General features: G+C 39.5%; 1 protein-coding gene across 1 annotated transcript in view; it reads right to left on the reverse strand.

Annotated features, from left to right (window-relative positions):
* tnn (tenascin N) overlaps positions 1-25,593 on the reverse strand; it is a 51,124-nt gene that overhangs the window by 3,368 nt on the left and 22,163 nt on the right. Inside the window, 8 exon segments of the mRNA XM_062993921.1 lie at positions 1,259-1,423; positions 1,515-1,611; positions 5,472-5,623; positions 20,421-20,559; positions 20,649-20,779; positions 24,387-24,472; positions 24,474-24,612; positions 24,800-24,829. Coding sequence (XP_062849991.1) covers positions 1,259-1,423; positions 1,515-1,611; positions 5,472-5,623; positions 20,421-20,559; positions 20,649-20,779; positions 24,387-24,472; positions 24,474-24,612; positions 24,800-24,829 — 939 coding nt within the window.

A 25,593-nucleotide genomic window follows, 5' to 3' on the forward strand; every position in this document is an offset into this window, starting at 1 on the left:
AGTAACGAGTAATCTAACGCGTTACTATTTCCAATCCAGTAATCAGATTAAAGTTACTTATCCAAGTTACTGTGCGTTACTATTTTTGTCATTTTCCTTAGTGAAAAGATATTTTTGCTTTCTTCTTGGCAGGGGCGGAGCCAGGGGGTGGCCAGTGGTTGCCATGGCCACCATAAAGTGATCTTCGGCCACCCCTCTGCCCACCCCCCCCCACCACCGCTTTGCCGGCAATTTTTTGGCGGAAGCATTTCTGCACGCAGGAGCAGCGCACCTCAGATGAGTAGTTCTTCACCAAAACAGTGCAGTAATACACTCAACATAAATGTCAACCACCAACACTATTACAGAAGTACAGTAGTACTATTTAGTAGTATTCGTGGCGCGCTACCAGTAAAAGCGCCAGTTGGCTCTGCGCATTCCAGTGTTGCCAGACTGGGCGATTATCCGCCAAATTGGGCGGATTTTGTTGGAAAACAATTTAATAGCAGGTAAATAACACTTCTATTTAAAAGAAAATCTTCCGTTTTAAGAAGCTCCAGCATTGTAGAAGGCTATTAAAAGTAAAGTCAATTTTCAATGCTGATTTAGCGTAATAGTGTTGGTCAGTCTGTATCATATTCTTGAAAGAAAATTTAAATTTGTTTTCCTAGCATTCACACTGGCATGTTCTGGGATTCAATTGAGTCTCATCAGTACACACAAGTTGGCAGCCAAATGATAAATTATTGCAAAGGAATATCTTTGAAATATTCCGCATTATTTAACTAATAAAGTAACTTGTAATCTAACTTAGTTACTTTTAAAATCAAGTAATCCATAAAGTAACTAAGTTACTTTTTAAAGGAGTAATCAGTAATCAGATTACTTTTTCAAGGTAACTATGCCATCACTGCCTATGACAGCCCAACAACCTGTTTGTGCCTTGTCATTTATACCCAGTTATTTATACCTATATTTGATAATTGCTATCAAATTGGTGGTTCTGATATATTGGCTTGGTATCTTGACACCCTGTACAGGGTGCCAATCCATTGCAGGGCTTCGGCCACCCTCTCAGACATATCTGTGTAGATGCCAAACCCGGATCTCAGCAGTGGTGGGCTAGCTTAACAGACTGCTGTGCCAATTTTGCGTTTATCAGTTATAATCAAAGGCATGTCTGCTGATGCGGCATCATTTTGGCACTTTGCACATGCACGATGTGTCAAATATATGCCAGTTATAACAAAACAAGACACTATTTTTTGTATTTACTCACCTGCATTTCCTCTGTAATTACCAACGGTCAGTTTAAACTTCTGCCTAGCCTGTCCTAGTTTAAAATCATCGTAGACCGCATAGACACGCTCGGCTCGCAGGCCCAGATCAAAACGCACTTCATATTTTGTAGGAGTGTTGGTGAGCTCGTAAAGCTTTTCCAAGCCTGAAAAGCACAGAAGAATACAGTTACATTAGCTACATACATAGTACATCCATAATATGTAGCTACTGTATAAAAGGATTTTGCTGTATACCAAGCCAGAATTCATCGGTCAGTTCTCCGAAGCCGTTCACGTACTGTTTCCAGCCTTTTCTAAACTCCAGTCTACCAGTGTTACGTCTCTGGAAGACCTGGGTTAATAAGAAGCACAAACAAATTTTAGACATGGCATGTAACATACTGTATAAGAGTAATGTTATGAATTACAGTCAGTCTAACACATGATATGTCAGTCATATGGGAAGTCCTGAGATGATCATGTTTGATACCCATCTCAACTGTAATGGATATATAGATTAGGGCTGGGTGGTATATTGTAAATATCAATATACAGTGTATCACAAAAGTGAGTACACCCTTCACATTTCTGCAAATATTTCATTATATCTTTTCATGGGACAACACTATAGACATGAAACTTGGATATAACTTAGAGTAGTCAGTGCACAGCTTGTATAGCAGTGTAGATTTACTGTCTTCTGAAAATAACTCAACACACAGCCATTAATGTCTAAATAGCTGGCAACATAAGTGAGTACACCCCACAGTGAACATGTCCAAATTGTGCCCAAATGTGTTGTTGTCCCTCCCTGGTGTCATGTGTCAAGGTCCCAGGTGTAAATGGGGAGCAGGGCTGTTAAATTTGGTGTTTTGGGTACAATTCTCTCATACTGGCCACTGGATATTCAACATGGCACCTCATGGCAAAGAACTCTCCGAGGATGTGAGAAATAGAATTGTTGCTCTCCACAAAGATGGCCTGGGCTATAAGAAGATTGCTAACACCCTGAAACTGAGCTACAGCATGGTGGCCAAGGTCATACAGCGGTTTTCCAGGACAGGTTCCACTCGGAACAGGCTTCGCCAGGGTCGACCAAAGAAGTTGAGTCCACGTGTTTGGCGTCATATCCAGAGGTTGGCTTTAAAAAATAGACACATGAGTGCTGCCAGCATTGCTGCAGAGGTTGAAGACGTGGGAGGTCAGCCTGTCAGTGCTCAGACCATACGCAACATACTGCATCAACTCGGTCTGCATGGTCGTCATCCCAGAAGGAAGCTGACGCACAAGAAAGCCCGCAAACAGTTTGCTGAAGACAAGCAGTCCAAGAACATGGATTACTGGAATGCCCTGTGGTCTGACGAGACCAAGATAAACTTGTTTGGCTCAGATGGTGTCCAGCATGTGTGGCGGCGCCCTGGTGAGAAGTACCAAGACAACTGTATCTTGCCTACAGTCAAGCATGGTGGTGGTAGCATCATGGTCTTGGGCTGCATGAGTGTTGCTGGCACTGGGGAGCTGCAGTTCATTGAGGGAAACATGAATTCCAACATGTACTGTGACATTCTGAAACAGAGCATGATCCCCTCCCTTCGAAAACTGGGCCTCATGGCAGTTTTCCAACAGGATAACGACCCCAAACACAACCTCCAAGATGACAACTGCCTTGCTGAGGAAGCTGAAGGTAAAGGTGATGGACTAAACCCAATTGAGCACCTGTGGCGCATCCTCAAGTGGAAGGTGGAGGAGTTCAAGGTATCTAACATCCACCAGCTCCGTGATGTCATCATGGAGGAGTGGAAGAGGATTCCAGTAGCAACCTGTGCAGCTCTGGTGAATTCCATGCCCAGGAGGGTTAAGGCAGTGCTGGATAATAATGGTGGTCACACAAAATATTGACACTTTGGGCACAATTTGGACATGTTCACTGTGGGGTGTACTCACTTATGTTGCCAGCTATTTAGACATTAATGGCTGTGTGTTGAGTTATTTTCAGAAGACAGTAAATCTACACTGCTATACAAGTTGTACACTGACTACTCTAAGTTATATCCAAGTTTTATTTCCATAGTGTTGTCCCATGAAAAGATATAATAAAATATTTGCAGAAATGTGAGGGGTGTACTCACTTTTGTGATACACTGTACATTATATAGCCAAAAGTATTTGCTCATCTGCCTTCACACACATATGAACTTGAGTGACATCCCATTCTTAATCCATAGGGTTTAATATGATGTCGGCCAATCTTTTGCAGCTATAACAGCTTCAACTCTTCTGAGAAGGCTTTCCACAAGGTTTAGGAGTGTGTTTATGGGAATTTTTGACCATTCATCCAGACGCGCATTTGTGAGGTCAGACACTGATGTTGGACGAGAAGGCCTGGCTCACAGTCTCCACTCTAATTCATCCCAAAGGTGTTCTATTGGGTTGAGGTCAGTCAAGTTCAACACACCAAACTCGCTCATCCGTGTCTTTATGGACCTTGCTTTGTGCACTGGTGTGCAGTCAAGTTGGAACAGGAAGGGGCCATCCCCAAACTGTTCCCACAAAGTTGGGAGCATGAAATTGTCCAAAATCTCTCGGTATGCTGAAGCATTAAGAGTTCCTTTCACTGGAACTAAGGGGCCGAGCCCAACTCCTGAAAAACAACCCCACACCATAATCCCCCCTCCACCAAACTTTACACTTGGCACAATGCAGTCAGACAAGTACCGTTCTCCTGGCAACCGCCAAACCCAGACTCGTCCATCGGAATGCCAGACGGAGAAGTGTGATTCGTCAAACCAGAGAACACGTCTCCACTGCTCTAGAGTCCAGTGGTGGCGTGCTTTACACCACTGCATCCGACACTTTGCATTGCGCTTGGTGATGTAAGGCTTGGATGCAGCTGCTCGGCCATGGAAACTTGTTCCATGAAGCTCTCTACACACTGTTCTTGAGCTGATTTGAAGGCCACATGAAGTTTGGAGGTCTGTAGCGATTGATTCTGCAGAAAGTTGGCGACCTCTGCGCACTATGTGCTTCAGCATCCGCTGACCCCGCTCTGTCATTTTACGTGGCTACCACTTCGTGGCTGAGTTGCTGTCGTTCCCAATCGCTTCCACTTTTTTATAATACCACTGACAGTCGACTGTGGAATATTTAGTAGCGAGGAAATTTCATGACTGGACTTGTTGCACAGGTGGCATCCTATCACGGTACCGCACTGGAATTCACTGAGCTCCTGAGAGCGACACTAATGTTTGTAGAAGCAGTCTGCATGCCTAGGTGCTTGGTTTTATACACCTGTGGCCATGGAAGTGATTGGAACACCTGAATTCAATTATTTGGATGGGTGAGTGAATACTTTTGGCAATATAGTGTAGATGCCAAGTCTATGGGGACTGTTTCAGCAGTCAGATAATTACAAATCTTACAAATGTAACAAATCATAAACGTGATTCATAGGCACGATTAGATGATGTGCATTGATTATGTTATTGCAGTTTTTTTAAACCCCATCTGACACGATTATAAACATTTAAAGAAGATCTGTAAGGTTGTTAAGGGTAATGGCATGTACATCATCTTCCCATCCTCAAGATGTTTACTTGCAGATGGTAATGGCATCCCTATTAGTGAACCCAATATTTATAAGTTGATGCAAGCGCCATCTTCTGCTATAGTGGCTGTTCCAACTTCTGTTTTCTACTTTTTATAGCTGCCAATTATTAATGAGGTGAAATTAGAACATGCTAGCCCACCATTGCTCAGCTATTGGCCGTTGTGATTGCCTGAATATATGAGAATAGTTGGGCTGAACTGATTCCTCATGTCTGCTGCATTGGTGGCCTCTGCTGGCTATCAGAGGTACTGCACAGAGATGGTGAATAATGGAGAGCAGTGTGTGCCAGGGTGTGTGTTTGGTACAGGGTAACTGAGGAATTGGCTATGACTAGATGGGAGAAAAAGGGGAAAACAAAAGTTCCCTCTTTTTATTGTTATTTGTTTGAGAACGTAGGATGTCACACACTGGTGGATTGAGCAGCTGGCAGATTTGTGACTACTTGTTCTCTGTCTGTTTCAATCAATATCTGTTTCCCTGTCTTTTTTCTCAGTCAGCCTGTTGGGTTCTGTATACAGTACAACAAAATTTGCGGTTCCTATCCACCACTTAGTGCAGCTAATGAGAAAGAGTTATGATTTATTTCCAGCAATAAATTAACTTACAATCCAGCCACCGCCATCAGTGGTCATGTCGCAATACACCTGCATGGGCTTGCTACGATTGTTGGCCACGTAGATAGTGAAAACTCCACTCTGTGTGTTTCCATTGTTCATGATCTGTGTACAGTCCATGGGGAAGGGGTAGGCCGCTCCCACTACCAAAAGCAAAAAAAGGATTACAATAAGAGATGATAATACAACTAGAGCAATGTTTGTCTTAGTTAAACACATTTGAACATTGAGAATATATATATATATACAGTATATATACTGTATATATATATATTTACAGTGGAACCTTGACTTACGAGTTTAATTCGTTCTGTGACCAAGCTCGTAACTCAATTTGCTCGTATATCAAATCAAATTTTCCCATTAAAATGAATTGAAACGCTATTAATCCGTTCCAGCCCCGCAAAAACCACACCGATTTTCTTTGTTACGTGTTTATAAATAAGAAGAATTTACTTTATAAATAACAAATAATGTATAAAAAAATAATAATACATAATAAAAGAGAATGTAAAGAAATAAACTGGTTTTATTAAGTGTATTTACCAGACGAAGATGCTGGCGGAGGTGGAGATTGGCGGAGGAAGTTGGGGGAGTGTTTCATTTCGTGCTCTATCACTTAACTTACTCACTACACACTTAATGCTACAATATATTGCTAAATTTAACGTACACACTATGCTACACTTTATCGCTAAGCTTAATTGCGACTTTTTAAAAATACATATATTTTTTTTACTTCACTTAATCTTATTCTTCACGGACTTTTGGCTTTTTCGTCACATTTTCCTCTCTTTCACTTGCTTGTACGGCAAGATAACCAGGTAAACTGAACTCAGCTGACCTCGTAACTCAGATCGCGGCTCGTATCACAAAGCAAAAAAACGACCAAGTGACAGCTCGTATCTCGGAAAATTCGTAAGTTGGGTCACTCGTAAGTCAAGGTTCCACTGTATATACAGGGGTTGGACAAAATAACTGAAACACCTGTCATTTTAGTGTGGGAGGTTTCATGGCTAAATTGGACCAGTCTGGTGGCCAATCTTCATTAATTGCACATTGCACCAGTAAGAGCAGAGTATGAAGGTTCAATTAGCAGGGTAAGAGCACAGTTTTGCTCAAAATATTGCAATGCACACAACATTATGGGTGACATACCAGAGTTCAAAAGAGGACAAATTGTTGGTGCACGTCTTGCTGGCGCATCTGTGACCAAGACAGCAAGTCTTTGTGATGTATCAAGAGCCACGGTATCCAGGGTAATGTCAGCATACCACCAAGAAGGACAAACCACATCCAACAGGATTAACTGTGGACGCAAGAGGAAGCTGTCTGAAAGGGATGTTCGGGTGCTAACCCGGATTGTATCCAAAAAACATAAAACCACGGCTGCCAAAATCACGGCAGAATTAAATGTGCACCTCAACTCTCCCGTTTCCACCAGAACTGTCCGTCGGGAGCTCCACAGGGTCAATATACACGGCCGGGCTGCTATAGCCAAACCTTTGGTCACTCGTGCCAATGCCAAACGTCGGTTTCAATGGTGCAAGGAGCGCAAATCTTGGGCTGTGGACAATGTGAAACATGTATTGTTCTCTGATGAGTCCACCTTTACTGTTTTCCCCACATCCGGGAGAGTTACGGTGTGGAGAAGCCCCAAAGAAGCGTACCACCCAGACTGTTGCATGCCCAGAGTGAAGCATGGGGGTGGATCAGTGATGGTTTGGGCTGCCATATCATGGCATTCCCTTGGCCCAATACTTGTGCTAGATGGGCGCGTCACTGCCAAGGACTACCGAACCATTCTGGAGGACCATGTGCATCCAATGGCGGTGCCGTGTATCAGGATGACAATGCACCAATACACACAGCAAGACTGGTGAAAGATTGGTTTGATGAACATGAAAGTGAAGTTGAACATCTCCCATGGCCTGCACAGTCACCAGATATAAATATTATTGAGCCACTTTGGGGTGTTTTGGAGAAGCAAGTCAGGAAACGTTTTCCTCCACCAGCATCACGTAGTGACCTGGCCACTATCCTGCAAGAAGAATGGCTTAAAATCCCTCTGACCACTGTGCAGGACTTGTATATGTCATTTCCAAGACGAATTGACGCTGTATTGGCCGCAAAAGGAGGCCCTACACCATACTAATAAATTATTGTGGTCTAAAACCAGGTGTTTCAGTTATTTTGTCCAACCCCTGTATATATATATAGAATATTCTATATATATATATATAGAATATTGCTCAAATTAATTTATTTTGTCTGTTATTTGTTTGTTTTTACTTAGATTTTTCTTTATGATTTTCCTTTTTTGTGGTTGTATATTTTTATTTTTAGTTTTAACTTAGATTTTTGTTTTGTGGTTGTTTATTCTTATTTTATTTTACTTAGATTTTTCTTTACTATTTTCTTTTTTGTTTTGTGGTTGTTTATTCTTATTTTATTCATTCATTCATTCATTCATTGTCATTCTTATTTTATTTTTTATTTTTACATTTTTGTTTTGTGGATGTTTAATTTCATTTTTAAATTAGATTTTTCTTTATTGATTTTCTTTTTTGTTTAATCTTATTTTATTTTACTTAGATTTTTCTTTATTTTTTTGTGATTGTTTATTCTTATTTTATACATAGATTTTTCGTCATTATTTTTATTTTTTTTGTGATTATTTTTTTACTAAGATTTCTCTTTACCATTTTTTTGTTTTGTGATTGTTTATTTTTTTACTGAGATCTCTGTTTACCATTTTTTTTGTTTTGTGGTTGTTTAATTGTATTTTTTAATTAGATTTATTTTTACAATTTTTCTTTTTTGTTTTGTGGTTGTTTATTCGTGTTTTATATTTACTTAGATTTTTCTTTATTATTTTCCCTTTTGTTTTTTGTTTGTTTAATTTCATTTTTAATTAGATTTTTCTTTATTATTTTTCTTTCAGTTTTGTGGTTGTTTATTTTCATTTTATTTTTACTTAGATTTTTCTTTATTATTGTCCTTTGTTGTTTTGTGGTTATTCTTATTTTTATTTTTACTTGGACTTTTCTTTATTATTTTCTTTTTTTGTTTTGTGGTTGTTTATTCTTATTAAATTTTTACATAGATTTTTCTTTATTATTTTCCTTTTTTGTTTTGTGGTTGTTTATACTTATTCTTATTTTTTACTTAGATTTTTATTTTTACTTAGATTCTTATTTTTACTTAGATTTTTATTTTTATTTAGATTCTTATTTTTACTTAGATTTTTATTTTTTCTTATTTTTACTTTTACTACTTTTTCTTTATTGAGATCATTTGGTGTCTGCTGCCAAGTTTTCAATTCAGTGAATCATCAGGCACAGAAATAGTTTTGCATGATCATGTGATCACATTTAAAAACATTGATGTTCTAGTATTCCATGTAAAATTGTTTTGTGGCCTCCTAAAATTATGAAATGTAAGCTATATCTGAAGCACAGACTACCAAGTAGATGACCTCTCAAAAAACTAAAAGATTTTTTTTGTTTAGGAAGGCTTGGAGCTAGTTGGATCTAAACCTGATTATTAACATTAGTGTATAACACATTTTGCAATATGCCAGTTTTTTTTTCTGTGTGTGTGTGGGCGCCCACCTGCCGGGTCCACGTTGACCAGCAAAGGCTGTGGAGGCAAAAACTGTCTTTGAACTGCACTTCAAAAGCATTCTCTGCGCCTAATTAGCGTGACTTACTTCACCTAGGGGAAAGTTCTTCATAAGTGGCCTGTAGCTCTTAGCTTAGCTCATGGCTATGTTCCTGCCTGTTTGTTTGTATCTTCTCTTTGTTGGTTAGGCAGATAAGCTGGGCAGAAGGTCAGACTTCACAACATGCCTGGGTTTTCCTTCTCGCCATCTTTATGTCATTCTTTTCATCTGGTTTCTGGGGACTCAGCTGGTGGTGTGGCATTTCGTAAGCAGCTGTCATACGAGAAACCTCCTAGATGCAAGTGGTGATCTGGTGATCTTGTGGAAGGGTTTGCTTGTGTAACCCCCGTTAAGAACATACCCTATACTTGAGTCACCCCTACAGAGCATGCGCATTCTTTTCCCTCCTTTATTCTCTCTCTGAGTGAGTGTGTGTCAGTGTGCAGAGGAGCTTGTGTTTAGTCACAGCCTCTATACAGAATATTAGGTTTATTAGAACACTGTAGTTGTGTTAAAAGTTCCCTGCTGCAGTATTTTTCTGAGTTTTGCCCTGAGCTGAACAAACTGACATTAGATGCTGTTATACTGTGAAGGAAAAAAACTCCGGTTGTTTTTTAAGGACAGAAAAGTTATCAGATTCCCGAGATCCAAGATGGCGAGCCAGACTGAAACTACGATTCCCAGCAGGCTGTGCTAGTGACGTCAGCAGCACCTGAGCACCGAGCAGCGCAGCAGAGAGAAGGAGAGAAAGAGAGACGCGCAGATAAGGGAGCGAAACACACACACACACACACACACTTTAAGTCTACCCGGGTAGTGAAGCATAAACACACTTTCTTTGAAACACACACCGAAAAAAGGGGTACAGAGAGACGTGATACACGGAAAGAAACCAGATCTTTGTTACTGAAATTTTACATTTTCTCCTTTTGGACTAAAAGGGGGTTATAAAAAAAACTGAACGTTATTGGTTAATGGTTGTGGATTGTGTTAAGTTTAAGCCGAGACTGTATGTAAATATTTGCTATTGTGATCCTGAAAGACAATTATTTCAGGAAATTGGGTTAATTTGAACTGGGTTATATCGCAGTGACTGGAAATATTTGTTTCTTTTTGTTTTTTTTGTATACACATATCAACATACACCCTATTATATCTTAGTATTTTAGATACACATTCCCTACACTACACTTTATTTAACTATTTCTTTTAAGTTCCTGGGTTAAGTGTATTACTGTAGTGGGAAATTCCTTTAAATTGCTACTGAAATTGAGCTCTATGTGAATTTTGTTTTATTGTACTTTATTATAAGAGTCACTTTATTGTTTTGATACTGTTGTGAAGAGCTAAAACCCAGAGTGTGGAAAAATTATTTTCTATTTAGTATTTTCTGTAAATAAATGAAAGAATTTCATTTATAAAACTATCAACTTTCTGTCTGTTGTAATTCTGTCCAAGCCCTCCTCCTAGAACCTAGTGAAGTACTGATATTGGTCCATAGGAACTATATAAAGTATTCACAAATCTCAAGGTTTATTTGTGATCTGTGTACATGTAGAGCTGGTGGTAATAATTACGATCAGAGTGAAATTATTCCACTACGGTTCAAGCCGTGCGTTACATCTTTTTGTGGCGAGCCAGCCAGGAGGGCTTCTGACAATTTGCAACCAGACTGTTTTTCACAAGTTAACGTTTTCCCCCAATTTTAGTACTTTTCTCTGTTCTTTAAATCTTGTGGTTTTGCACTTTCCATAATGGATATTGGGGAGGTATATGCTGTGAATGTGAGCAGATCACTTTATGTGTCTGGCATTTCGGGTAGTGAAACTCATGATGAAATGGTAATTGCCTTAGAACAATTTGGTACTGTGACAAAAGTTGTCAAGCTCCAGACAAAGCAGACAGGTGATACTATAGCCATTATCGAGTTTGATTCTGAAGCTCCCATTCTGAGACTTGAACCTGATTTTCCCTATGACCTTCCGAGAGCAGCAGACGCACAATGGGTTCTTGATGGCATAAAAAATTTGCCAGAGCTCCAGTCTGTGGTTCGAGGTAGGCAAAAGATACTGGAACATGAGTGTAAGAGTGTTGATTCTGACAATTCTGACAGTTCTTCTGATTCCTCCACTACAAGTGAAATCTCACCACGCCATGAGACACTTGGCAGTACCGTTTCTACTCCCCGAAAGTCCTCCCAAAGTGCAAGAGGGCCATGCCCCATGAACCCTGAGACCTTGAATGATATGATAAATTCTCCAGAGGTACAAAGGGTAGTGGTAGAACACATTATTAAAAATGAATCTGGGCCAGCACCGAACTATGGATCTAAATGGTTACGAGCTTTCTCAGGGAAAACACCAAAACCACCTGGGGAAGTAGACTTTGAAACATGGTGCCTTCATGTAGAGCTTATGTTTCAGGACCGCCTTCCTATTGATGTTCAGAGGAGAAAGATATTAGAGAGTCTTCTCCCACCAGCAGCAACAGTTGTAAAGCAACTTGGTCCATCTGCTCATCCTGAAGAGTATGTCACTCTACTTGAATCTGCTTATGGATTTGTTGAGGATGGAGAAGAAATTTTCGCAAAGTTTTTGAACACTCACCAGAACTCTGGAGAAAAAGCCTCTGATTATCTCCATAGACTACATGTTCTTATTGGTTCTGCAGTTAAACGAGGGGGTGTAAAACAATCTGATGCAAATCGCCACTTGCTAAAGCAATTTACCCGTGGTTGTTGGGATCACACCCTGATACTGAGTTTACAGTTGGAGGCAAGAATAAGTAATCCCCCAGATTTTTCAGAGTTCCTTCTTCTGCTTCGAACTGAAGAGGACAGAAGAGCTTCAAAACTAGAAAGAATGCAGAGACATTTCAGCAGTTCCAAGCAAAAACCATCTTTGAACGTTCACTCTGTATTTCACATGCCCTCACCACTGGATCCATATACTGAAACAATGCAAAAGTACATGAGTGAAACAGAACAGCTAAGGAAAGAGCTTGCTGAAGTAAAGTTACAACTTAGCGTACAAAAGTCCAACAAAGAGAAGAAACAAGATTCTTCGGAATACATAGACCAAGAGCATTTATCTGGGGTTCAGGCTAACTTTTCCCCCCACCAGGAATCTACCACCCTCAGGGCTGCTGTACAGGCCCATCAGGCTATGCCTAAGCCCCAGCCAAAGGCTTGGTTTTGTTTTAGATGTGGGCAAGATGGCCACCTTGCACGACAATGTGTTGAAACTATAAACAAATCGCTTGTTGACCAAAAGTATAAAGAGTTAAAAGTCAAGCAGGATGAGTGGAAAATCAGACACGGCCAGCCGTTAAACAGGTCAGGGCCACAGTAGAGGGACAAACTGGGGCCCACAATTTTGATCTTAGTCCCAACCAAACCAGGTGTGAGAGCTTACTTGAAACCCAACCACGTAACGATCTGATGTATGGACTAGTAGGCCCTAGGTGTATGGCCACTGTTGTTATTGAAGGTAGACAATGGCAGTCTATTTTGGATTCTGGTTCCCAAGTAACCACCCTGTCAAAGTCCTTTCATGAACAGTACTTACCTTCACATCCTATATTTCCTTTAAATGATCTCCTTGAAGTAGAAGGTGCTGGAGGTCATGTTGTTCCTTATCTTGGCTATGTTGCCATTAACGTCTCTTTCGATAGTAGTATTACTGGGCAACCAGCTGAAGTAAACACGCTGGCTTTGGTTGTTCCAGATTGTAGGTCTAACATCAGTGTTCCTGTGCTAATAGGCACTAACACCCTGGATATGTTATACAGTACATCTCTCCATTATGGTGACACTATGTCAAATGATTGTCAAGGGACACATTCCTATTCTGCTCTTTTAAGGGACTTGTGTCGCCGCCACAAAACAGATCAAGAAGATGGTAGGGTAGGCAAAGTAAGGTTGCAGAGCAAAAGCAATGTCGTCATCCCCGCAGGCCAAAAGGTCGCTTTGTCAGGCTATGCAAGAGATGTCTTGCACACACCTGGAGCCCCGCTCCTTGTTGAGCCACCAGTTCTACCATGTTTGCCCAGTGGTCTTGTTTTTTGTGGCTACATTATGACGAGTCCCTCTACGAACTCCTTCAAAGTTCCTGTTCTTATTAAAAATGAAACTGACCATACCATCACCATCCCTTCAAAACGTCTTGTGGCTGAACTATTTGTGCCAAAAGCGTACATTTCTTTTCCCCAGTCCCCAAGAGTTTCAGAGTCCAAGTTATGTGAGCATTCCAGATTTTCAGCTTCTTGTAGTATGTTAGCTCCTGTGAATGATCAAAACATGATTTCATTTAATTTGGATGAGTCTCCACTAAGTGCTGAATGGAAAGACAGAATAACCACCAAACTCAACTCTATTCTTGACGTGTTTGCCTGTAGTGACCTAGATTATGGCCACACAACAGCAGTCAAACATCATATCCGGTTGTCTGACCCCACACCATTTAAGCAGAGAGCTAGGCCCATCCACCCATCAGACTATGAAGCTGTTCGACTCCACTTAAAAGAGCTACAAGACGCAAGTGTAATCAGAGAATCAGAAAGCCCTTTCGCATCACCTGTGGTTGTAGTCAAAAAGAAAAGTGGCGCTATTCGACTTTGCATTGATTACAGGAAGTTAAACAGCCAAACTATTAAAGATGCCTACGCTTTACCAAATATCGAAGAAACTTTCTCAGTATTACATGGTTCCAAATGGTTTTCAGTTATGGACTTAAAGTCAGGGTATTATCAAGTGGAGATGGATGAGGAAGACAAGCATAAGACGGCTTTTGTTACTCCAATGGGATTCTGGGAATTTAATCGGATGCCCCAAGGTGTCACGAATGCACCAAGCACCTTCCAACGTGTCATGGAAAAGTGCATGGGAAGTATGAACCTGAAAGAGGTCTTGGTTTTTCTTGATGACCTCATCGTTTTCTCTGATACTCTGGAAGAACACGAGAGCCGCCTAATGCGTGTTTTAATGAAATTGAAGGATTTTGGGCTAAAACTTTCTCCGGAAAAATGCCATTTTTTCAGAAAGTCTGTTCGTTACCTTGGTCACATTGTCTCAGAGAATGGGGTTGAGACAGACCCTGAAAAGATATCCGCCTTGACGACCTGGCCTAAACCAAGAAACATCCGTGAGCTCAAATCTTTTCTTGGATTTACAGGATATTACAGACGCTTTGTTAAAGATTATTCAAAGATTGCAAGGCCACTAAATGATTTGACCGTTGGCTATGTTCCACCAAAGCGAGGAAAAAGAAGCAAGCCCCACATAAATGTTGCCCAAAATTTGGGGGATACATTCGGTGAAAAGTGGACTGTAAAATGCGATGAAGCTTTTAACACTCTAATTGAGAAATTGACAACTGCTCCTATTTTGGGTTTTGCCAATCCATACCTACATTATGTTTTACATACAGATGCTAGTGTACAAGGGTTAGGTGCAGCGCTTTATCAGCAGCAAGATGGTCAGCTTAGAGTTATTGCCTATGCTAGCAGAGGCCTCTCCCATTCTGAGAAAAGGTATCCCACTCACAAATTGGAATTTCTAGCTGTAAAATGGGCAGTCACTGACAAATTTTTTGATTATCTTTATGGAGCAGAGTTCACCATTATGACTGACAATAATCCTTTGACGTATGTCCTGACATCCGCTAAACTGGACGCTGCGGGACATAGATGGTTAGCTGCGTTGTCGACTTTTAATTTCAGTATACGGTACCGAGCTGGGAAAAGAAATCAGGATGCTGATGGACTTTCTCGTCGCCCTCATGATCAGCTGGAGTCTGACTCCAGTTTGCAAGCTGAAGATGACAGAGTTAAGCAGTTCCTCTCTCGGATCATGGAGAGGGAGGGTGACACCCATTTTCCACCAGAAGCTATCTAAGCTGTCTGCCAGAGACATCTATGCACCCCTGCCGATCATGGTGATGACTCCCCAACCATCATTGAGTGTCTTGCCATTAGTGTAGATGCTATTCCTACTGAGTATACATGTGTAGAGCAAATACCTGGGTCCAGCACTTTGCCATCAATGTCATTGCAAGATTGGGTTTCAGAACAGAGGAATGATGCAGCCATCAATCGTGTTCTTTCCTTTGTAACTTCTGGAAAAAGGGTGTCTTATAGGGCAAAACAGCGTGAAGACAGAGAAGTGCAGTTATTGCTGAGGGTTCGAGACCAGCTTGTTCTAGACAACAATGTGCTTTACAGACGTCGAATGGTAAGGGGGGAGCCATCTTTCCAGCTGGTCCTGCCAAAAACATATCGCGAGACGGCTCTTGATAACCTTCATAATTCAATGGGACACATGGGAGTAGAAAGGACGCTTGATCTCGTCCGTACTAGGTTTTACTGGCCACACATGCAAGCAGATGTGGAGAAGAAAGTTAGGACATGTGAGCGGTGCCTTAGGCGGAAAACTAATGCAGAAAAAAGCGCTCCATTGGTTAGCATCAGAACTAGTAGGCCTATGGAGTTAGTTTGTATTGACTACCTCTCATTGGAGCCAGACCGTAGAGGGACAAAAGACATCCTCGTCATTTCTGATCATTTTACAAAGTACGCAGTTGCTGTTCCCACTGCAGACCAGAAAGCGAAAACTGTGGCAAAGACCTTATGGAACAGTTTCTTTGTTCACTATGGACTTCCTGAACGATTACATAGTGATCAGGGTCGTGATTTCGAGTCTGCCTTGATTAAGGAGCTGTGTCAGCTCCTTGGGGTTAAGAAGACCCGAACCACACCTTATCACCCTAGAGGTAATCCTGTAGAGCGGATGAATCGAACTCTTCTTAGCATGCTGGGAACGCTCCAGGAAGAGGAAAAAGGAAGATGGCGAGATTTTGTGCAACCACTAGTTCATGCTTATAATTGCACAAAGAACGATACAACTGGCTTTTCACCATACCAACTTATGTTTGGTAGGCAGCCTAATCTACCAATAGATTTGGCTTTTGGACTTCCCAGAAAACAGAACGCTCAAACTCATTCAGAGTATGTCAAGAGGCTGAGGGAAAGCCTGAAGGAAAGCTACAAGCTTGCAGTTGAGCACAGTGAAGTGAATGCTTCCAGGAATCAAGTCCGCTATAACAAAAGGGTTCGGGAGTCTGTCCTTGAGCCTGGAGATAAAGTCCTTGTCCGAAACGTAGGACTACGAGGGAAGCATAAATTAAGTGACAGATGGAGTCAGGAGATTTATGAGGTTGAGAAACAGATAGGTGATTCTCCTGTATATGTTGTCACCCCAAAAACCTCTGGGGGACCAGAGAGAACACTACACAGGGATTTGCTGTTGCCTTGTGGGTTCTTGACAGCACCCTCTGAGGTCAGTGAGAACACTGGTGTAGCTGGGGTTGAAATACCAAATGCTCATGAAAGTTTGGCCGAAGCCGAAATGCCTGAGTGTCCAGATGATGATGATACAGATGGAGAAGACTTTTCTGGTCCAGGAATTCTTTACAAAGACAGTGATCTGGAAATTCTAACAAAAACATATCCAATCAGAGCAGATGAAAGAGCCCAGAGGAACCCCGTGAGGGACACAGGTCTTAACCCAGATGCAGAAGCGTTCTTTCCAAGAAATTTAGAAACCGGTGATGTGTCAGATGAAGTTTCACACACAGGTGAGGTCCCTGGGCTAACTCTTCCTGATACAGAGTCCCATGTAGATCCAATTCAAGAAAACAACCTAGATAATGTGTGTGAAGAGCATGCCTCATCCGAGTTTGTACAACCTGTACTTTCATTGTCTGATGATACTTCAAAAGTGATTCAGCCTGATTCTTTGGCAGCTACAAATGATATCGAGGAGAATCTTCTACCGACACTTGAATGTTCGGCAGTTCAACTTGATGAAGTTGAAACTGTTAAGGATCATTCGAACCCTGTTGAAGAGACAGAGTTGAGGAGATCAATAAGACAGAGATCAGCTCCAGAAAGGTTCACCTACCAATCAATGGGGAATCCTCTAATTCTAGTGATGCAGTCCTTGTTTAGTGGACTTGATAGGGCTTTTACTGAAGCGTTGAACTCAACCAACCTTAACTTAAGCCAGTTCATACCTGGTAGTGAAAATGAAAGAAACATGCAGGGACGCATGTGAGTTCAAGGCGGGGAGGATGTAACCCCCGTTAAGAACATACCCTATACTTGAGTCACCCCTACAGAGCATGCGCATTCTTTTCCCTCCTTTATTCTCTCTCTGAGTGAGTGTGTGTCAGTGTGCAGAGGAGCTTGTGTTTAGTCACAGCCTCTATACAGAATATTAGGTTTATTAGAACACTGTAGTTGTGTTAAAAGTTCCCTGCTGCAGTATTTTTCTGAGTTTTGCCCTGAGCTGAACAAACTGACATTAGATGCTGTTATACTGTGAAGGAAAAAAACTCCGGTTGTTTTTTAAGGACAGAAAAGTTATCAGATTCCCGAGATCCAAGATGGCGAGCCAGACTGAAACTACGATTCCCAGCAGGCTGTGCTAGTGACGTCAGCAGCACCTGAGCACCGAGCAGCGCAGCAGAGAGAAGGAGAGAAAGAGAGACGCGCAGATAAGGGAGCGAAACACACACACACACACACACACACACACACTTTAAGTCTACCCGGGTAGTGAAGCATAAACACACTTTCTTTGAAACACACACCGAAAAAAGGGGTACAGAGAGACGTGATACACGGAAAGAAACCAGATCTTTGTTACTGAAATTTTACATTTTCTCCTTTTGGACTAAAAGGGGGTTATAAAAAAAACTGAACGTTATTGGTTAATGGTTGTGGATTGTGTTAAGTTTAAGCCGAGACTGTATGTAAATATTTGCTATTGTGATCCTGAAAGACAATTATTTCAGGAAATTGGGTTAATTTGAACTGGGTTATATCGCAGTGACTGGAAATATTTGTTTCTTTTTGTTTTTTTTGTATACACATATCAACATACACCCTATTATATCTTAGTATTTTAGATACACATTCCCTACACTACACTTTATTTAACTATTTCTTTTAAGTTCCTGGGTTAAGTGTATTACTGTAGTGGGAAATTCCTTTAAATTGCTACTGAAATTGAGCTCTATGTGAATTTTGTTTTATTGTACTTTATTATAAGAGTCACTTTATTGTTTTGATACTGTTGTGAAGAGCTAAAACCCAGAGTGTGGAAAAATTATTTTCTATTTAGTATTTTCTGTAAATAAATGAAAGAATTTCATTTATAAAACTATCAACTTTCTGTCTGTTGTAATTCTGTCCAAGCCCTCCTCCTAGAACCTAGTGAAGTACTGATATTGGTCCATAGGAACTATATAAAGTATTCACAAATCTCAAGGTTTATTTGTGATCTGTGTACATGTAGAGCTGGTGGTAATAATTACGATCAGAGTGAAATTATTCCACTACGGTTCAAGCCGTGCGTTACACTTGCATATTCTGTTCTAGGCTTCTGTTCTGTTTTAGGTTTTTCATGTTCTGTTTATCTGGAGTTTTAAAAGATTGCTTATATGCTAATTTATTGAACAAGTTTTAGAACATTTGTGGTTGTTTATTGTTATTTTATTTTTACCTCGATTTTTCTTTATTGTTTAACTTTTTTGTTTTGCTTTTTTTTTCTTGTTTCTTTTTATTATTTTACTTATGATTGTTTATTCTTATTTAATTTTTAATCAGATTTTTCTGTATTATTTTTCTTTTTTGTTTTATGGTTGTTTATTCTTATTTTATTTTTACTCAGATTTTTCTGTATTTTTTCTATTTTTCTTTTGTGGTTGTATATTCTTATTTTTATTTAGATTTCTTTAGATAATTTTTATTTAGTATTTATTTTTTATTTTCATTTTTTTTCTATTGTGATTGTTTATTCTTATTTTTCTTTTTATTTAGATTTTTCTGTATTTTTTCTATTTTTCTTTTGTGGTTGTATATTCTTATTTTTATTTAGATTAGACTTTTTTATTTTATTTATTTTTTATATTCTTGTTTCTTTTGTGTTTGTTTATTCATATTTTTTATTTAATTTTTTATTATTTTTCTTTTTTGTTTTATGGTTGTTTATTCTTATTTTATTTTTATTTAGATTTCTCCTAATTATTTTCCTTTTTTGATTTTTTGGTTGTATATTCTTATTTTTATTTTGTACTTAGATTTTTTGTAATTTCATTTTTATTATTTATCTTTTCTTTATTATTTTTCTTTTTTCTTTTGTGGTTGTTTATTTTTATTTTTTACTTAGATTTTTTTAAATTATTTTTATTTTTTGTTTTGTAGTTGTTTAAACTTATTTTTATTTTACTTAGATTTAGTCGTTTAATCTTATATTTAACTTTTCTGTTTTGTGGTTGTTGTTTTTTTTACTTAGATTTTTCTTTATTATTTTTCTTTTTTGTTTTGTGGTTGTATTCTCTTATTTTATTTTTTACTTAGATTTTTCTTTATTATTTAACTTTTTTGTTTTGTAGTTGTTTAATCTTATTTTTATTTTACTCAGATTTTTCTGTATTTTTTCAATTTTTCTTTTGTGGTTGTATATTCTTATTTTTATTTCTATTTAGCTTTCTCCTAATTATTTTTCTTTTTTCTTTTTTGGTTGTATAATGTTATTTTTTACTTAGACTTTTTTATTTTATTTATTTTTTATATTCTTGTTTCTTTTGTGTTTGTTTATTCATATTTTTTATTTAATTTTGTATTATTTTCATTTTTTGTTTTGTGGTTGTATATTCCTATTTTATTTTTACTTTGATTTTTCTTTACTTTTATTGTACAGTGCAGCTGGGTGTCATGAAAGACGCTTAAAAATAAAATGTAATAATAATAATAATTATTATTATTATTAATATTAGCCACAATATACTTCTGACTAACTATACTCCACTTAAGGACGTCACATATTTATAACACAGATAATCTACTCTATATCTTTGTAATTTAATAAGCTAAAAACTGAAAAGACATTTAGCATTTTTAGGGCATAAAAAATATTTTTTGGCTCCAAACTCAAAGTTAAATTTAATGACCCTTTTCCATTGCATAATAACCTATGGTACAGTCTGCTTTGAAATCCATTATGACCCATTTGGGAGCTGTTTCCATTTCCAAATGATCTGTACTGTACCTGAGTACCCTTGATTAATTTGGTTACTGTTTCTAGCCAAGGCCTAAGTGTACCAAAGCGGGTCATATGGCTTGAAACACTTAAGTTTTTGGTCACCACTTTTGGTCAGCTGACCAGGTGCAAGCTCTCATTGGTGTGTGCAGTGGAAAATATGGTGGTACATTACCGGTACTAAATGTCGTCTCCACCACTTTACTCCTCTTTAAACCTCTATAGGCGATCAGAGTAATGATATACTTCTTCCCAATGGACAGACCAGACAAGCTAAATCTGGTGTCTCCTGCTTTAAGCTTCTGCTCAACAGCCTACAAGGAACAACAACAACAAAAGAATGAACCTTCTGCACAGATTACGTACAGAAACCAGACGTTACATATAGCTGTCATGGTCATACCTGCATGCTTCCATCTTCAGGTCTGTAAGTGAGGATGTAGCCTTCAATAAGAGCCTGAGGAGCTTTCCAGGTTAAATCTGCAGACTCCATCTGGACATTCACAGCTTTCAGATTCTCCGGAGCATCAATTTCTAAAAAATATCATGAGAAGATGAAAGGTCAGCGCATTACATACTGTGTTATTGCACCATGGTAAGAGATTACATCTATACCCTAAGTATAACTATGAAGGTAGGCTGTCCAGAAGTCTGGTTTTAGCGCAAACTTTGTGTTCGGGTGCGTTATCCTGCTGAAAGAAGCCACAGCCATCAGGGAATACATCAGGGTGTGCTTAAGTAGGTGGTACATGTCAAAGTATTATTTGTATGGGTTTATATTCCAGAATGTTCTATTCCTTACCACAATTTGATATCTACACACAGTTCTTGGACTTCATGGCTTGGCCGGTAAAAGTAAACATAGCAGAAAAGCACAAACCATCAGTCGGTGGTGATTGAGGGCAGGAAGAGGCCAGGTGGAGCCGAAAAGGCCAGGTTAAAAAAAGAAAGTCGTTGGAAGAAGATGCTGCCAAATGTGCCAAATTAACAGAGCTGTTTTCCAGTGGACAGACCCCAGTTGCAGCCGGTAAAGAGAGATATTGAAATAATTTTATATTGTCAACTTAGCGTAGTTTATTTTGTAGAACCCAATACACACCATTAATCACAAATATCCAGTTTCAAGCTGAAAATAATAAACATAATTTGAAGTGTAATATATTAAAAAGCCTAACTCATTAATGGAATGTTTTTGTTCCGACTCTACTGTACTGAGGACAGTCTAACAGAGTTATTTAAACTAACATAGTTATCTGTAATGTAAAATATAACGTAACATGCTATATGTTAAATTGTTCAGACATTCAGAAAGATGTCAGCACGATAGCCTTTTTTATTTTAACAAATGGAGACAAATAGCCTAAATCACTATCAATTTTACACCATCATAATATAGGCTAAATTATTAAAAAAAAACTTCAAGCATGTTATGTTATTCAGCAAAATAGGCTAACCCTTAATGAAATGTTTTATTTTAGCCTCAGAGCAGCAGATAAGCCATGTCTCATGTCTATAGACAATGACACCGTTATTAATAAAATTGCAGAAACCAGTGCATTGCTTAGGAGGCTTTTGATGCTGTAGGTAGCCACTAAATATGCGTGTAGTGAAGCTACTTAAGAGTTTAGTGGAAACCTAACAATAGAGCACCTCTCTGTTGGGAAGACAAATGCAATTTTAATTTCAAATGATTTTTATTTCAAGTTATTGCTTCTGTACAAATGTAAATACGTTTTCATCTTTATCAAATTTTTTTGCCTTTTAAAACTTTATCTGATTTAAATTTAAATTAAACATGTTTAAGTGAAGTGTTTTCTGTTATATACCCAATAAAAAGGCATTGTAAGAGCTAGCTGCTGTTTCATTTATTCAAATTCCTCCTCCATGGAAAAAGTGGGCCGGGTTTGGGCATGAAACTCCCGGGCTGAAAAAGGTGCCCACTCCGGCCCTGTATCTAATTGCTATTATTATAAATATTCTGCTCTCTAACGCTAACGCTCCGGCCAACTTAACCCGCAACGCACGCAATGGGTAAATGTTCCAGCCAGCTTCCGGCGTAGTGATGAAGCGTCGCTTCCTACTCCCTACACAGTTTGAAGTTCACTTCATTTGAACATTTCAGTTACCTTTGGATTGGAATCTCACTTAAAATGGTGGAATACCCTACGTAGTGCACTGCACAGGAACAACTGGGGTGAATGGAACGCTCCTACAGAATTGGGGCTAATGGTTGAAAGACCGCTTTCTGAACCAATCAGACCTTCTGATTTAAATTTTTAGTAAGAAATGCTGTTATTTGCATTTATTCAGTTTTCATCACACAGATGATGTGTCAATGAAACACTTGATTGGCTTTCTAACGAGTTCGTGTTTTACTTCAGAACCGGGTTGAGTTTGGAGGTTTTTAATTATAAGCACATTTACAAAATATCGGATTATATTCCTAATGGGAAAACACACGGTTATAAATTTAATAGCATCTGGAAGAACAGAAGCTAAGGTAAGCAGTGGTTATGATTTTTTTTTGCTGTGTTTTGGATTTTGGCCACTGTGCCGTGATTTATCGTGCGCTTTTGTTTTGCAATGAAAACAAAACGTATCAGTTTAAGCTTTTAACTGGAACCTTCTTGTTATGGAAATTACATTAATTTGCACAATGACTAGAAAAGTAAAGGCACAAAATAAAATATTATAAAATATTATATATTTTCTGTTTACTTCTACGCTACATTTCCAATATATGTTTTGTGTTTATTATATTGACTCATGACTTGACTCGGACTCTAGCCTAAAGACTCGTGACTTGACTCAGACTCTTATTTTGTGACTTGTGAACATCTCTGGTACATAATAAAGTGCGAAGCAAAAAAGTCAAGGGCTCTGAATACTTTCTGAATACACAATATTTTCTTGAACATGCAGTTCCACAGCTTTACCAGCAGATGTCACAACCTGTAAAGTACCATGTGTAAAGTACCAGGTTTTTGTTGGCGAATGCTTTAATTTTCTAACATACATTCAAGTTCATTTAAATGTAGTGCGTTCTGTTCAAGGGTTCATAGTAACCACAAGCATTGGAAACATCTGGGATCAGGTAACCTGTCTCAGTGTGTGTGTGGGTTGTAGCTTTATTGCTGGAACAAGGGTTCTTGAAACCCTAGACGTAGACTATATCGACGACTCCTGGCTTCAAAGCAGTAAGCCTGTAGGAGGTGCTTCCTGTACATACTTGAGATGTAACTTAGTGTGAAACCATCAATGTCTGCTGTCACCTCTCTGACCAAGAGGTAAGTAGGACCCTGTGGTGGCAGTGATAGATTAGTGGTTAAGGTCATGAACTAGTGATCCACCAAGTTGCCACTGTTGGGCTCCCGAGCAAGAATCTTCACCCTCAATTGATCAACCTAAACTGTCCACAATCAAATTGTAGCGTCTGCTAAATGCCATAAATGTAAACGTTTTCTAAAACAGGCAAGGTTACTTACTTAAGAGTCACAATCCCAATAGATTTAAATGGCAGTTTAATAGGTTGAGTCCCAGTACGATTCTAGAGTAATTACTGGGATGGCTCATGTGGAACGAAAGCTGATACATTACTGGTTAAACGTGCCAGTAATTCTTGGGTAACCTGAGTTTTTAGTGTGAAAGGGGCTCATTAGCAGCATGTACTGTAGTTTGTTATTTTACCTCAACATCAAACCTTTATCAACAACATTTCAACCACATCCAAGCTGACTGGTCTAAAGACCAGATAATTATGAAAGAGAACGTTTGGCAACCTGTCTCTCGTGTTGTAGCTTTGATGCTGGAGCGAGAGCCCTTGATATAGCCCAGAGGTAGAGGTCATAGGCTACTCCTGGCTACAACACTGAGCCAGTATAAGGTGCCCCCCCCCAACCGCACCTCTTCAATGGAGTCATCAGCCAAGCGGTAACTCAGTATGTTGAAACCCTAGACGTAGTTTATATAAATGACTCCTGGCTTCAAAGCAGTATGCCTGTAGGGGGCGCTTCCTGCTCATACTGGAAATGTAACTCAGTGTGTAACTGATTCGGATTCTGTCCCACGTCCCCATCGCCAGGCCAAGAGGTAAGTAGGACCCTGTGGTGGCAGCGATAGCTCAGTGGTTAAGGTCATGGACTAGTAATCTCAATTTGTGTTGCAGCTTTTATACCGAAGCGAGAGCCTTTGATAGCCCAGAGGTAGAGGGTATAGACGACTCCTGGCTACAGCAGTGAGCCTGTAGGAGGTGCCCCCCCATCGCACCACTTCAATGGAGCCGTCAGCCAAGCGATAACTCAGTATGTGACCATTGATGTCTGCTCGGACTCAGTTCCACAAACCTATCTGCGCCAACAACACTGCTCCTGAATGGCACCCTTGGAGCTGAGAGGGTTAAGAATCTTGCTCAATGGCCCAACAGTGTTGAACAGTGGCTGAATGCCACAGCTCTACCAATTAGGCTACCACTGTCCTTAAAAGTGATGTTATTTTCAAGTAGTGCCCTAAGTAGATAATTTGTGTTATTTGAGATGAGGCCGATATAGTCTTTACTGGCCAAGAGGTTAGTAGGAGCATCTAGTTCTAAAAAGCCATATGCTAAGCAGATGCACCAACTACATCTTAGGTTGTTTAACTCGAGGTGGTTCTGATGGGGAACCTGTTTACCCATTTGAGATTGCAGCCTGCAAGTTGAGACTGCTGTGCCAACAACGTTGCTCCTGAATGGCACCCTTGGAGCTGAGAAGGTTAAGAATCTTGCTCAATGGCCCAACAGTGGCTGAATGCCACAGTTCTACCCATTAGGCTTCCGCTGTCCGTCAATGCTTGTATTTTTAAGTAGTGCCCTAAGTAAGGATTACGTGTTATTTGAGACAAGGCTGATAGTCTGTACTCTACAACATCTGTGGCTGAATGCCACAGCTCTACCCACTGGGCTACCACTGTCCCTAAATGTTTGTTATTTTCAAGTAGTGCCCTAAGTAGGAAATATGTGTTATTTGAGGCGAGGCTGATAGTCTCTACTCTACAACATCTTAGTATTTTCACCAGATGCTGAACAAAGGGTATCATTAATCGTGTCCTGGCAATGTTTTCAATTTTGTGTTCTTTTTCCCTACCAGGTTTTTGTTGTTGTTATTGTTGTTGTTTTTGTGTCTTGTGCTCCTCTGTGGAAACCCGACCACAAACCTCACGTTCCAAAACAATGTCTATTTATGGAGTTACCTTTGTAACTTCAACAGCTTTGACTCTTTTGTGATGTCTGTGAGTCAAAAGTGGTAAAAATGAGGACAGTGGTAGTCAAGTGGGTGGGGCGTTGGACTAGCAATCAGAAGACTGTGTGGTTA

Source organism: Trichomycterus rosablanca, chromosome 4 (assembly GCF_030014385.1).
Source record: "Trichomycterus rosablanca isolate fTriRos1 chromosome 4, fTriRos1.hap1, whole genome shotgun sequence".
Taxonomy (NCBI): domain Eukaryota; kingdom Metazoa; phylum Chordata; class Actinopteri; order Siluriformes; family Trichomycteridae; genus Trichomycterus; species Trichomycterus rosablanca.